General features: G+C 38.6%; 1 protein-coding gene across 6 annotated transcripts in view; it reads left to right on the top strand.

The window, feature by feature from the left end:
• LOC142138533 (CYFIP-related Rac1 interactor A-like) overlaps positions 1–15,776 on the top strand; it is a 36,698-nt gene extending 20,922 nt beyond the window's left edge. For 4 of the 6 annotated variants that reach the window (XM_075195275.1, XM_075195280.1, XM_075195277.1 and 1 more), the window contains 9 exons: positions 7,157–7,278; positions 8,794–8,899; positions 9,336–9,472; positions 10,651–10,728; positions 10,802–10,918; positions 11,144–11,223; positions 12,905–13,031; positions 14,425–14,495; positions 14,580–15,776. In XM_075195275.1, the coding sequence (XP_075051376.1) occupies positions 7,157–7,278; positions 8,794–8,899; positions 9,336–9,472; positions 10,651–10,728; positions 10,802–10,918; positions 11,144–11,223; positions 12,905–13,031; positions 14,425–14,495; positions 14,580–14,643 (902 nt within the window). In that variant the 3' untranslated portion in view covers positions 14,644–15,776. Of the gene's footprint in view, positions 1–4,034; positions 4,115–7,156; positions 7,279–8,793; positions 8,900–9,335; positions 9,473–10,650; positions 10,729–10,801; positions 10,919–11,143; positions 11,224–12,904; positions 13,032–14,424; positions 14,496–14,579 lie in introns of all 6 variants that reach the window. The other 2 variants (XM_075195278.1, XM_075195279.1) reach the window with 1 other exon arrangement.
• The last annotated feature ends 319 nt before the right edge of the window (positions 15,777–16,095 follow it).

Genomic DNA, 16,095 nt, shown 5'->3' with positions numbered 1-16,095 from the left:
CTTTTTTGTTGTGATCTTGTATTTGCTACTCTGGTTAGATCAAAAGAAGCTTCAGAAATGAATCCTCCTCCAGCTTGAACACTACTATATTAAACAGAGTATTTTGTTCACTCAAACTTAACTTCCTTCTCCATTTAATCAACAACCTAGATTTCTTAATGGAGTGGCTGCTTCATCCCTTGTGGTACAGCTTCTCTAATCCAAAATGCCAGCCAATAATGCAGTGTTGTTTGCAACATCATTAACAGAGACCTCACATAACACCATGAGGCAACCAGCATGCAGTATAGATATGTCTCTTTTTTTTTCTCCTAAATGGAACTGCAAAAGTTTTACAAAGATTAAATATTAGATAGACAGATAGTACGTTATATAATGCAAATCACACATTAGATTATTTATTACTTCTTATTATTTTTTATCTTAACACTCTTTACCAAAATCCTCTACTGTCTGAAACACAATAAGGAACACTAAACCTAGCTGCATCTACATTATTTCCTCTTTTCACAACACCATATTAAGATTCTTAGTTTACTTTAATGGGAAGTTGTTTTTTAATGTAATAACAGACACGTTTTCTGGTCTAAGATCTTCTGTTCAGATCTCCATTGTTTCTATGCAAGCACATATAGGTGCCAAGTTATAAGAGGGTGATAAGCCCTAAATCCTATTTATGGCTCCTCTCTATTTACCAAAGCCCCTGGCCAGTGAAGACTACTGTAGGCATCGCCAGTGTCTCCTGCGAGCCTATTTACTAAAGACAGCGATGAAAGGATGGCATTTCCCGGGGGTGCCTGCAGGAAAAAATGCTTCATTATTAAAACAAAAAATGTTTTTTGTTGGGGGGGTTTAATTTTTTTTATTTCTGTAAAGTTCAGAGTGCATGCACAAGCTGGCAAGCTGGCTTAAGCATGCTTAGAGAGCCCCAGGACTGGCTTGGTGAACGACTCCTCTTACCGCTGCCAGCCTATATCGCTGGGGAACATTTTCTTACTAGATTGGCTTACAAAAGATTTTTCATAGCTCCATGAACAGTGATCGAAAATCTTATTAACCTTGGGGTCTTAATAAATAGACCCCATTAAAAGGTTAACACAGTCTTGTACATATACCAATCGTTGGCAGCTTTAGTACCAGTAATATGGGAGCTTAATTGGTAGTGTATTGTCAGCACAATGGACACTACATGCAAAATAGGTAACTGGCTAGAAGTGATTACAGCCTCAGGTACACATACTTTATTGAAACACACAAAAAGACGTCTTTTTGTTTTGTGTAAAAGCTGAAAGAACAGTTTCTTTGCAAATAATGAGGTAAGAACAAGCAACACCAAGACACACATGCTGTATTTTAAATTGTATAACACAGACAAAAAATAACCTTTTGTGTGCCATATTCAATTGACATTAATGGAGTGTGTCTTTGCATGCATGTTTTATTGCAGAAAAAGCAGGTGAAAAAGGTCCACCTGGCTGAGGTTTAGTACTCAGAATAATAGACTTAATACTGATTAGCTAATAGTGTTGTAATAGAACTAAGAAAACACTTCATTACAATTATTATTGTTGTATAACTTTTATGTAGGAAATATAACAGTAAAAATTGATATGACGACAAACGTAGCCTTTTAAATCAGCTGTCTTATTTTGTAATAGTGTTGTGACTGTTGCCAACGATTTCCTTCATATGCATAATATTACAAATCTAACAGATCCACATAACCAGCTGAAGGAGTCAAACTGGCCCCACATGTGCATCCTTGCTTGGACAATTTGGTCTCCATTGACCAAATTGTCCAACAATTGACGAATTTCTTCACAGTGTCTTGCCCTTTCCTGGCAATTGAATCTGATTTGACTTGAAAGGGAAGAAACTAGGGGGTATATTTCCTAAATTGCGGATTTAAAAAAAGTGGAGATGTTACCTATAGCAACCAATCAGATTCTAGCTGTCATTTTGTAGAATAAATGATAGCTATAATGTAATTGGTTGCTATAGGCAACATCTACTCTTTTTCCAACCTGCAGTTTAGTAAATATACCCCTAGATCAGCAAATGATCCCAATGTGGGAGTGTCCCCGTGATCTAGAACTGGAGGAGCATTTGCAAGCAGATTGAAATAGCAGTTTTCCTGTTTGTTCCCTGACTAAATGAACGGAAATATGCAATATGACGCTCCAAGTGCATGGTTAAAATTACTCACGGATCCTGTTGTTCACTGATTGACTCAAATTACCAGCTTGCAAAGTTTGTGGCTTATTTGCAGTCTTTCAATATTGAAGAGTCACAGTGCTAAAGGCAGTGAGAAAATGTCTGGAAATACCTATTCTGACAAATCTTCTACAAAAAGGTTACTGCATTCCTCTAGCCTGTTAACATAATTGATAGAACATAATACACAAAAAAAACATGGTATTTTAGGTTCACTGTATGTTTAAAACCGTCTTCCCCTAAACCACATTGTACAAATGCAAACAAGATGTGTTCATATGATGCTCCTTCATTAAGTCTGGTTTGTGCACCCTTTCAAAATGGATACGCCCCATATTCCAGTGTATGATGTTTTCAATATGCTCCATCCAGTTTGCACATGTGTGGCTTTTAAGCTTTAATATGTGTCATTTCAATGGTGTACTGTGGGTTTTCTTCTACATGCATGAGCTTATCACATAGACCCATGTTGGCTAACCTGTGCCACTCCAGGTGTTTGTGAAACTACAAGTCCCAGCATGCTTTGCCAATATATAGCAGCTTATTGCTGGAAGGGTATGCTGGGACTTGTAGTTTCACAACACCTGGAGTGTCACAGTTTAGCCAACACTGACATAGACACATGCTTGCATTGCATTAAAGAATGCACTACCCACCTTGTTTTAGTGCCTGAAACCCCACAGTCCATTGCCACAGTACCGTTTGCATAATAATGTATTAGTATTTTTAAATGTATTCATACATGCTTGGTCTAAAGTACACATCAGTGCTACCAGAAACTAATGCTGACACATATAGAGAGTGCACATTTTAAAGTCATTGTTTATTTTTAAGGAATCCTCCCAGAAACGCACTTTACTGTACAATTATGATTATATATGTAATGTTTTATCTGATAATGGGAGATATTATTCATTACTTAGTATATGTGTAAAAATAATTATCACTGCTAAAATGTATTTCCTAAATATGTTCTAAGGATGCCAGTATAGTAAATTTTATTCTGTATACACTTAACCACAGAGGTACATAAAGGAACATAAAGCAGTGATTGGATATGTCACACAAACAGAGGGTGAATATATCGGAACACAAAACATACATAATTTCCCCTAACTATAGAGATCTGTTACACTCCATAAAACTATTGCTGCTACAAATAAAAAATATAAGCCTTTGCCTTCATCAAAAATGTCCTGGCACCGATTGAATAACTAGGATCTGCAGACTTTTAGAAAGATATTTATTGAAATGTAGGTCTCCCAGGGGCAGCACAACATACTTTCCTCATTTATCATTATGAAGGTGGGCCGACATACAGTGGTATGCCACACCGCCACTTCCCCTACTGCCTTCACTGTAAAATTATCAAATATCATTGACTAACATCTTCCATACCACCACTTCTGAATTTCCACTTCGACCGCTGATTATGAATTTAGCACTCATATAAATATAATACCAACAGACTCATACTGTCTGAAATGTATTACGCAACACAATATAAGCAAACAATCACACCTTACTTATATTGCATTGCATTGAGTTCTACATATATCACATGGTATTATGCATTGTTATTCAGTAGTTAATGAATGCATCCCAAGTAATGAGAGATCAAGTACAGCCGCAGAAAGAAATGTTAAAGACGACTCAGACTTTGTTTGTGATTACACATTTTCTGGGAAAATAGTTATGTTTTCACTCAAGAGTATCGTACCATTAGTAAATATCACTGTGGCTGGTTAAGGACAGCACCCTCCCCTACTTATCACACTGTTTCCCCCCATCATTCCCTCCTTTCTGTCTTTTTTTTCCAGGTGTCAGATGGGGAACCTTCTAAAAGTCTTGTCTTATAACGACCTAGAACAGTGTCCCACTTTTTTCCTTGACTTTGAACGTGAGATCATTTTAATTTTTCCATGTTTTTTTGTTTTGTTTACTTTTAAGTTTGTTTTATTTTGTGTCATCATAGAGCACTGCATTTTCTATTGTGATAGTTAATTTCATATGGTTGCATCAACTAGATGTACTGCCCCATGCTACAGGCTAACATGGGGTACAAAGAATAGAGACGGTGTCACAAATGGCACCATTAGACAGTTTCATATTTTTTTTTAACATGCCATTAAAACTTTGTTTTCGGGTTTAGTTATTCTTTCTTATTGGTGACAGATAAGGAAGTTTGTAAAATGACACTTGCACCGAGAATTAGAACAAGGGGGTCATTAACAACTTGCAAATGCAATGCAAAAATTTGCATCTCCGTTTGTGCTCTTGCAACTGGTTTTGTTCTGTGTTCATACATATGGTCACAAACATAGATGTGAATGGGTTTTACAGCAGTTTTTGCGCAATAGAAGCAGCACCTCATTTTGTCTCCTTTGCCCACTATCCTTTTAAAATTAACATTCCCAAATTAGGCTAAGTACACACTGGAGAATTTTTTGACCAATCTGTTATCTACAATTGTTCCTATAACTGAAGGTCCGATCGGCCGGGCAATACATGCGTATAAATGATTTATTTTCAGATCTGTGCTCGTCATCTGCTCCTCTAGTCATTTAGAGAATGACAGCACAATAGTCATTCATTCATTCATTCATTTATTCATTCATGTCGCACTGATTAAAACCGCCTTGTTATAGCTAGCCACACGTCCTTACAAATATCGTTGGCTTCTGTGACTTAAATATGCAGTCATAGAACGAAAGAAAATCTATTCCATCTACTGCACTTTCTACATTTAGTCATCGGGACATGTTCATTGCCGACATCGGCTGAAAAGACCATGACTCTGTAAACTCTATGGAGATCGTGATCATGAGTGCATACGCACTATATGATCAGAAAGTGATTGGAACGAGATTATTAAACAGTACGACCAACCAAATGAAATGACAATCAGCACTTTGGAATGATTGTCGTTCATTGTGTGATTATACACACTATCGTGATATGTGGCCGAGCGGTCATTTATCAGGTGATTGGCCCAATATTTAGCTGAAAAACCTTCAGTGTGTACCTAGCCTTACTGTTGTTTTATAGCTCATGTAACTTGCATATATTTATTAAAACAATGTGGTTAGTAAGGTGACAAAGGGACTGTGCTTGGGCTGGCTACCCATATTGTGATTCCAACATTCTGTGTCACGTTGAGGGCTTTTATTATGATCAAAAGATAAACACACACAAACACACATGTTTCAACTGTGTTCACCAACATGCCCGATAATGAACCTTTTTATTGATACAATCAATATCTGTCGTTGTGGTCATTTTGGGGGCCACACATGGCAGTATCAGGCCAGTTGGCCGATATCACCTAGAATATCACAGTGTATTTAGCCAGTGTGCATGCTAGGTGGTTTTTGTACTCATCAAACCCCATACAAACTCACATGTGAGGTTACACATCTTCTGGGCAGGCGTAACTATGCAGCCTAGTCATACTCTTAAAAATATCTCTAGCTACTCACAAATTAAGTTCACACTTCAACATTTGCTGACTATTTTGCTCATTTAAATAAGTGTATTAATAAGTGCCACTTATTTGTAACATCTTTTGGGCTTCCCCTATCAGATATGGATTTACATTTTTTCGCCCCATTTTTGTTGGTCTACAACCCATCACAGAGCTACATGTCCCAGACCCGCACACTATTCTATCTGTTCAAAAGAAAAATGTATTCTAAGTCATGGAAAATAAATATAGACCCAGTCCTTCGCTCCCCAACCCCAGGAGCAGAACAAACGCATAAAATAAACAGGAAAGGGGCAGCCCCCATGTATTTCTGCCTCCCTAGGCCCGGTTCTGTGGGGCCCCCGCAAGTCTGGGCCTTGTCCCAATCCGATCACTGAAAACAGAAAGCCTCTCACCTTCCCATCAGTCATGCAGACTACGTATGCAGTATGGGAAAGCAGCAGGCATTCTGAAAAACCAAAATAAGTTAAAGGTTAATCTGGGAGCTTTGAAATCATTTTATTCAGCTTACTTCAATACATAGTAAATAGAGGCAGACCTCAATTCTTTATGTATTAACAGCTACATGCACTCTTAACCATATGTCTGGCCACAATCTGAACACAGTTCAGCCTCTCTCTCTCTCTACATCCACAAAGCTATCATGTCTAACACAAAGTTGCTATCCGTTCGCAACCAAGGCGACGCAAAGCCAGGGACAATGATGTCACAAACATACAAAAGAGACTCTTTTATGTTTTGCCAATTTTATGTGACCCCAATAAGTTATTTTAAGATATGTACAACATAATTTGAGCCTGATCATGGTAATGTATCTCACCTGTCACTCTGTTATAAGAGTTCACTAAAGCCTAACAGAGATTATTTTCATCATGAATAAAATCTGAGTATAAATTATTCGGCACATAGAACATTATTTCTCTGCACAGTCCTATATTAGTATGTGTGGGAGCTGTCAAAGTGTTTGCAGAGTTAAAATAAAATATTATTAGATAACAAAGAAAAAATGTTGTCACCATATTGTCATAAAACATTTAAAAATATTCACAGGTCAGGTTATTATAATTTCCCAGTTTAAGGACCTGTGGTCCAATTAGGGTGAGCTTCAAAACATGACCTGTAGGTGGTAAATGAGGAGAGGTTTGAGAAACGCTGGAGTAATTCCTTGTTTAGTGGTGACATATTTTCAAAGATAAAACATTGTGCTGTTACCTTTTCTCTCACACCCACTGAGCTAACCTTGGGACACTTAATATAAATGTGCTGCTTCCTTCAACATCTATATAACTACAGACCGTTTTGTCTCCCTATCAAACCTTCACAAGCATCATAAACGCCTCAATTTTCCCCTTTACAAACACCTGTACATTTATCACTGATACAGACCCTAATACAATTAGTTTCTTAGCTCTGTGTTAATAGCTGTAATCACTGTCTAACTGTGTTTGGGGCCTACAGATGCTCAGCCCACGGAGGCAGAGACCGTAGTGTGGAATCAAGTCAACTCTGTCCTGGAAGAGGCCCAGGGGATACTGGCAGAGCTGCAGTCATACCGGGGGGCTGGGCAGGAAATAAGACAGGTAAGCACTCACTTCCACACATACCTGTCACTATCTTCTGCATGAACACACAATATTGGCTACCTATATATACAGAAATACAGCCAAGGGTGACAGCCATCATCACATAAAGAGTTAATTGCTTTTTGTTTGTATACAAGGCAGTTCACAAACAAGTGTATAATTATGTTTTTGGTTGTATATTTATACACACAGTTTCTTTACAACAGAATTAGAAATATACAACAAAAGGGATGTTGTTCTTATACCTTGGAAGATGAAGTAGAGGCTTACATTACATTGTCATAGTTGCCTACTCTCCCAGAATGTCTAGAAGACTGCCGGGCAGAGGTGGGTCTTAATGGGGTGATTTCCAGAATCAGGCCCCCCGGAACCACAGCATTGTAAAGCAGGGGGTGTGGACATCCCACGTCACCACGTCCTCTACGACGTTCACGTCACCACAGCCCCTTCCATATCTGACATCCTCTCTCCCAGAGGGAAGTAAAAGAAAGTTGGATCGGCCAAGATCTATAACTGTCTCTCTTGTATGATGCTCATTTTAGAATGTATTTACACCATCAGAAACGTTTTTTCAATTTTTAGATATGGTTTCTATATATCAATCTGGACACCATTCTTTTATAATTAAAAAAAACACACCTTTGCAAATAAAAAAGCAACATATTGCATTCTAAATGAAGCATTTACATGTGATGTTTTCTGAGCACAACAGTAGCATCATAGGACTCAATTGCTGGTATTAACAATGACCAGACACAATGAAATAATGTGCATCATTATTTCATGAGTCTACTTTTGCACGTTTCATACTTATGCACACACTGAAACCCATTATATCTAAGCCCTGTAAGTGTAAGCTATCAAGGCACCTTAGCTGCAGAACAATGTCATGTTGTGTACATGTGCTCATTTGACCCATCCCTCTCTTTAAACTTTCCCAAACTACTGTTGTTTAATTGCTTCTTTGACTCTTATTATATTATTAAATATTTTGGAATGTAAGGGGACAAATTGCCATTTTCTCATTAATGTTTTATGTTTGTTAATGTAAACTTTTTATTTTGCTTTTCAGTACCTACATATGCACACATAGTACCTTTTTCTTACCTAAGTGTGCATACTTCTCCCCACTGATATACTGAGACTGTGTGAGCTCAGGAAATCATCTGACCCTATGCATATGAAGAGATCACCTTCAGATTTTCTCAGTCAATACTCCTTTTGCACATTTGAATATCAGGACTGAAAAGCCATCATTTTGGGCTACACTAAACAATACATGCTCCTGTAAATTTGTGCTACAAATCTGCCCAATCCACATCGAATTCTGCACACAGAGTACAGAAATGGGTAGTAATGTATAAACCTGGACACATGTCTTTTGTGCTGCTCTTGAAAAATTAGCCCAATATGTTTTATTTTTTTATTTTTTTAATTTTGATTTCATTCATTCATTCAAAAGACCTTGTTCTTTCTGCCTCCACATTGTAATTCGCTCTCTTTCTCTCGTAGGCGATCCAGAACCCATTGGATTTGCACCTGCAGGAGGAGGCATGGCGCTCCGTCTGCCCTTTGGTAGCCAAACTTAAACGTTTCTATGAATTCTCCCTACGACTTGGTAATTTTTTTTTTATCTCATTGATAGTTTTTACAATGACACCACCACCAGATTCGCATCTACCAGCCTGGCACATTTCTTACGCGTCTGGCACATGTCTTGCTCTGCTTTATAATGGTCAAACCATGCCATGTTTTAGGCTAAATAGCAGAAACTAACAAGCCTTCATTATATAAATTGTCCATCAAAATTAATTTACAAATTTTTCTGCCACTATATTTGACTCCCAAAAAAAACATCTACTGCCACTTCAATATATCTATTTATTGAAGTGTCAGTACCATGCACATCTTCTCCTGCTCTGCATTCATCCTGTACTTGCACAGCTACTCTATTACAACGAACACACAAAAACATTCCAGAATGTAAGCATATCCTAAAGATAGCAAGTCAAATTTGCACATTTATCTGTTATGTTCATAATTGATCCCTACAGAGAATGCATTGCACAGCCTCTTGGAAGCTCTCACGTCACCCCCATATGCTCCGACACAGCACCTGGAGAGAGAGCAGGCCCTGGCCAAACAGTTTGCCGAAATCCTGCACTTCACCCTCAGCTTTGACGAGCTCAAGGTATGAGATAAGTAGCAAGATTGAACCATAGTGTTATGCTTTAAGCAATTTAAAAACTACAATTCTCTCATTCTCTAAATTTTAGTTACTATTATATAGTTTAATTTTACTGCATAGATTTAATCACATACTTACAAATATGAATTAATGGATAGTTTCCCCAACAGTGAAATTTTTGTTGTTGAATACCCTAAAAGTAAAACCTGTTCCTAAAAGATCAGGTTTCACTTTTAGGGTATTCAACAAAAAAATAGCATTCACCCTTGGATTTGCTAAATGAAGCACTAAGCTTTGAGATGTGGCTGGGGGGAATGTTGCTCGTTTTTGACAGGCCCTATTTTCCTAGAGCTTTCTGCCCCGTGGTGTCAGAGCTGGGGTTTATTTCATATTGTAACAAGGGGACCCAATGCTGTGGTCTGGTGCTGATTATCTATTTTGCAGAAGGGACCATGCACTTGCTGTCCCCCTGCTTTAGGTGTGACTACCTTTAGCTTTAGTACTGGTGCCATAGGCAAACCGAGGGGGGTTCCTAGTGTGTGGAAACCCCCTCCCAGCATGGGGCACTCTATGCTTGAGGTGGCTTGCCCCGTGTATATGATGGGGATAGGAATTGCCTGTGTATATGATGTGGATAGGAAGAGTTGGAAAGCAGCAAAGAACTATCTAAAATTATAGCCACACCCCCATGCATGCTGGTCACGCCCACTGGCGGCATAGCGTGGAAACCCCTCTCTACAAATCCTGCGTTTGCCCCTGGGTGCTGGTTTACTTATTTGACTGAGGGAGGGGTGGGGGTGGGGGTATTAATTTTATTTTTACACAGTAATGATACATGCTGATGCAGTCAGCAGCAGCCCTTTAAGACCCACAATATATAAGCCTCCTAAGTGGTGTAGCCAGATCTAACATTCGTGTGCACACCCCTACTGAATTCAATTTGTACTTGCATGCCCCCAATCCTACTCTCCTATACTAAGGTGCCACAAGTGAAAGTTACTCAAACTAAATGCAGCCACATATTACCGCACATGCATAGTGCAGAAAAGTAGATTTTTATGGGCAGGAGTATCATTTTACTGTTGTAGTACAGGAACATTTTAAATGTAGTCCACAAACAGTTCACTCAGGTTCATGCTGTGCTGTATAACAGAAACATGGTCTACCTCTATTTTCCTCAGATGACAAATCCTGCAATACAAAATGACTTTAGTTACTACAGACGAACTGTGAGTCGCAACCGGCTGAACAATTTCCAGGTAATGTCTGATTCAAGATAATCCCTCCAACCCAAGTGGGCTATTGGCTCTTAAGTCTATCTTTATCAATCAGGTGGATCCAGATTGTGATGTAAACAATGAAATGGCGAATCGCATGTCTTTGTTCTACGCGGATGCTACACCGATGCTGAAAACTCTGAGCAATGCAACCACTAAGTTTGTGTCTGAGGTGAGGTGAATGAATAGAAAAGAAAATGGATATTTATTAGACATGTTGATAAATGGGGGGTGCTGAGTCAAGAAAGGTACCCTGTACATATTGTGTACCAAGTGTGAGTAATCTAACAACCTAGCAAACTGGTATGCTTCAGCTAAAGCACTGGAGGGGGTATGATACTCTGCACACATAAAGTAACGCTGCTGTACACTGAGAGTTATCTTAATTTCTTCGCAGAACAAGTCTTTGCCAATTGAGGACACAACAGACTGTCTGAGCACCATGGCAGGTGTGTGCAGAGTCATGCTGGAGACTCCGTAAGTACTGTGGTACCACATGTAAATTATAATACAATCCTGTTGTCTGTGAACCTCCAATTGCTCACTGAAACCTACAGTACGAAAGACTAGAAAAAGTGATTCAGCCATTGCCACAATACAGGGTAGTTATGCCACCAGTCATGCAGCAGTAGCAATAATACCCAGGAATATGCCAGCAGTAGTGACACAGCCCAATAATATATCAACAGCAGTAATTATGGCCAATAAGATGGTAGCTGTTGTAGTAATGCCCCTTAATGTGCCATGAGCAGTAGTAATGGTCAATAATATGCCAGCGACAGTAGTAATCATTAGCAATATAACAGCAGTAAAACCAGTATAATTTGACCAGTAATAGTAATGCTCAGTAAAATTCCTTTGACAATAGTCATTAATATTAGTATTTACGAAATGTAGCAAATGAGACACACACTATTCCACACTGCATTAACAATAAAATATATCTACCCTATGCCTATGTCCCTGTGCTGTGCACCACATGCTGTGCTGTGTCAAATGTATCTGGATTGATACGATTGAACTAGTGACCATGGGGTAAATGTATCATACCCCGGTTTTTACAACTCGCGGGAGTTCGGCGTCTTCGCAGCTTAAATTTAAAGCGGCGCTGCCTTGTAAAGGAAAGTTTCCCTGTGATCCCTCATATTTTTGCTTGTCAACTCTGTTACCCCTATGTCTGTCCTCTCTCACTTCCATACCTGTCTGTATATACTTATATTGTGCTCACAATGTCTGTCTACTTGTAACCCCACTGTATTTACTGTAACATTCAACTTGGTCAGTCTGCATGTACTATAGCCGCGTGTGTGTGTGTGTGTGTGTGTGTGTGTGTGTGTGTGTGTGTGTGTGTACTATAGCCGTGTGTGTGTGTGTGTGTACTGGGTGAGACATATAGAACATACAGACACACATCTATACACACCAATAGCCCATATATATTCATACAAACATATATACCAGGTTAATGTACACAAGCATACATACACAAATAAAATGTACCATAATACAAAAAGCAAACTTTCAACTTACATATTCTAAACATTACACTTTACAGCACTAATATGAATGCAGAATTATGCACAGTTACATTCATACACAGTAATACAGAGGTCTGTAAGCAAGAGAAAGAGCAATTGTGAGAGCATGTGGCTACTAGTTTGCACTCTGCAACATAGATTGGATCTCAGGGCCCGGTACTGCTGCTATGTAGGCACAACTACATAATCTTGCCATGCCACCTGTATCTGCTGATAGGCCGGATTATAATGGAGGCTTGTACATGCAGTCTGTCAGGGGGCAATGGGTATGTGCATGTTGTGTGAGCTGGTACAGTAATTGCAATTGGAGAAGCTAGCAGACTGTCTGTGGTAGTGAGTGGAGGGCCGTGTCGGCCACCTGCTCTTATCCATGATAGGCTTTGTTACTTTGCTTTAGTATATAGATAACTGAAGATATGTGATAAACTGATCAGCCTATGCTGTCCTGTCAATGAATATTCCTAAGCATACTTAGGACAATAACACTTTTTTATTTTAAATATTTACATTTTATAGTATTGCATGCTCACTAAAAGTCTAGTGTAAATATTTACTTTCCTAATTTTCCACCAAAGCACAACAGACTAATACCTATGTATATTTTTTTTTAATTACTGCAGTGGTTACCGCAGCCGTTTCACCAGCACTGAAACACTGCTGTTCTGTATGCGAGTGATGGTTGGTGTCATAATTCTGTACGATCACGTGCACCCTGTTGGAGCATTTGCAAAAACCTCCAAAATTGATGTGAGTATGGAACTTGTAAGGCGCTGTCCAAGTAGAATGGAATGTGCATATAATACACACCAGTTAGGCAGGTCTGGAAAGAAATGTAATAATATAAATGAGGTTTAATATAATATGCTCTTATGGGGCCTGATTCATGTTACGGTTTAAAAAAAGCACACAGAATTTGAGTAGTTCCGAACATAGTTAAATCGAAGTGGATCTCAAGACGCGTTTTGAATTGTATTAAGTACGCTCTGCCTACAAGTTACTTGCTTTACTTCTTTACATGTTCTTATTGTTGTTGTTTTCTCTTCTTTAAATAAAAGAATTTCAGAAAGAAGGCATACAAAAAAATATTCTATTAAATAAACAACTCTTAATAGTATATTATTTAATAAAAATATAGATTTAAAATAAAACTTATATTTTAACATTAAATACATAAAGATGCTTTTAATGCATACTGTACATACAATGTATTTTTACAGTCTATCTTACTTTCATACACATGTTCTGTACTAGACTATGCAGTTTATTCATTTCATTCATTTAGTCATCATTATCAGTTGGCACTTACACCTAGCCTGTTGCTGGTGCAAATGATACGCTGAAAGCCAGCATACATGCGAGAAACCTAGGACTTGAATCACCCGGAGCTGCTTCAGCACTCCCTTACATGGACCACATTAGACCATCCCTTCCCTTCCACCCCCTGTCCCTCCCCTCTAGCTGTAGGCTGTAGTGTCATCTCTGTTCAGACACGAATTGCATGCAATTGCGTTCATTGCTGTTAGGTCATGTGCAGAGCTACTTCATGCAAGAAACTAGACGCAAATGGAAGTACATCCGAACATGAAAAAGGCCCATATGTTATATTACATTACTTGCGCTCTCCTCCCTCTCACAAATAACTAAATTGGTGTTTTTATAGATATATATATATTTATAGAGAGAGAGAGAGAGAGACATAGGTATATATAGATATATATATATATATAGATAGAGATATATATAATCACTTTGGGGTTTTTTGGTTTTGTTTTTTTCCAATTTGTCGTTCTAACACGGCTTCCTACGCAGATTAGTTGAGTGAGCATCATGAGCTAACCCAGAATATGACTTCTGTCAGTGACATTATGCATGTATTTAAGGCATATGAAGCGAAATAATTGTATCATCTCAACCATCTTGCCTTGCTGCTGTATCTCTATGCTGGCCTGTAAAAAGGTGGATATGAAAGAAAATATTTAGTTTAATGATAGACTGTATAAGTAAAAAAACTATCTAAATTGTATTTTGATATATTTGTTGTGTGCGTAGGTGACAGATCCACTTTACACAATTCATCCTAGAGTTGTGAGATATATACAGTTCTATGCATGTAATGTAACAGTGCCACTCTTGTTTGCAGATGAAAGGCTGCATCAAGGTGTTGAAAGATCAACCATCAACTAGCACAGAAGGGCTGCTGAATGCTCTCAGGTACGCAAAAGTGTGTTATATGATACCATGGATGCGGGCAATAAAGGTAGTGTACTCAGTAACACCATCTCTGCTTCGTCTCAGATATACAACCCGTCACCTCCATGATGAAACCACGTCCAAGCAGATCAGAGCTCTTCTCCAATGAGTCGCTGTATGTGTGTTCCCAGCACCATAACTGTGTGAGACAGAAGACTGGGCCTGCTGTTTCTAATTGAGTGGGTGCCTCAGCCCTGCATCTAGACTCTGTTCTACTGGAATAGGGTGAAATACTGTGGAGAGGCTGTGATCATCAGTGATCCTCATAAGGTCCTGTACCACTGCCCTGTTGTATGTTGTGTTTATGACTTTGCTACAGAGCACTAGTCATCCATGTCCCTTCAGCTCTTGGTGTGTATCACCTTTCTGTAGCAACAGTTTTAAATATCACTGTGCAACAGATTTAAAGTGATTGCTGTGTACATAAGTTCCATACACTGCTCCTTGTTGTATCTGCAGAGGGTTATCTGTATGATTGCGATCAGGAAGGGTCACTGCTCTGTGAAGAATCTGGGTATATCATTGGTGTACTCATCCTTATAACTACTCTGCAGCTACTGTACTCCTCTACTCCTCTGTATTCCACCACTACAGACCAGTGTTATGTGTTTGTTCATCATTGCCCTTCAGATTCCCGTGTATATTACATCTCTGCAGAGTCTGACGCTTACCATTCTGAACATTCTGCTACCACCCTGTTTAGGAACACTTCCTGTAACTGATCTATCAATCAATATCACATTGACAAGAGAGATGCTAGCCATGAACTAATCTGTTGAATAGATCTAAATGTAAGATGTGCGAGTGCTGGACACACATTATTATAAATAGCGCTGTATGAACAGTTGTGTATATATACTTACAAGCACATTGTGTCCAGAATTTACGGTGTAGTTTTGGATATGCAGGCTGGTGACAGTGTTCGTCTGAAAACATGGCTGAGATTCAACCAAATACAAATATGCACAAATATGCATCAGCAGGTAGTATAGTGGATTATACCATCACCCAGCCAGGTGTAGCTTATCTGTGGACACTATATATATATATATATATATATATATATATTCAACCAATGTAGTGTACCCATGGCAGAGATGTTACATTAGGAGTATAAATGATACATGCACGTGAAAACTGTATATGGACTCTGACTGGACTTTTCATGAGACACTTTGTCATTCAGTTGTCTCTACAGTGATTCCTGTTATAAATCTGTCTCAATAAAATTTCCCGTTCTAACTAATGTCTGTTCAAATTAATATGGAGCGAAGCTTCAAGGCTTACACTGAATAAATGTCACGTCCAGCAGGGGGCAGCATAACACAGACTTATGAATATGTTAGAAGGTATTGCTCCTCTGTCAGGCATGTCAAACTTGTTTTCGGTGTTGTATGCAACCCTCTGCCATTTATGACTTTTAATTAAATGCCGTTGCAAACTTTTTAAATAGTTACACGCTTTTAGACGCTTTCCTATTGTTTAGCAATTATCGTATAACTTTTTTGGTAGATTTATTTAAATTGGGCTTAGTCTTAATACAGTAAACTCCATATCCTTC

The sequence above is a fragment of the Mixophyes fleayi genome, chromosome 2, assembly GCF_038048845.1.
Source record: "Mixophyes fleayi isolate aMixFle1 chromosome 2, aMixFle1.hap1, whole genome shotgun sequence".
Lineage (NCBI taxonomy): Eukaryota > Metazoa > Chordata > Amphibia > Anura > Limnodynastidae > Mixophyes > Mixophyes fleayi.
The sequence above is the reverse complement of the archived record's forward strand: the minus strand, read 5'-3'. Positions and strand labels throughout refer to the sequence as shown.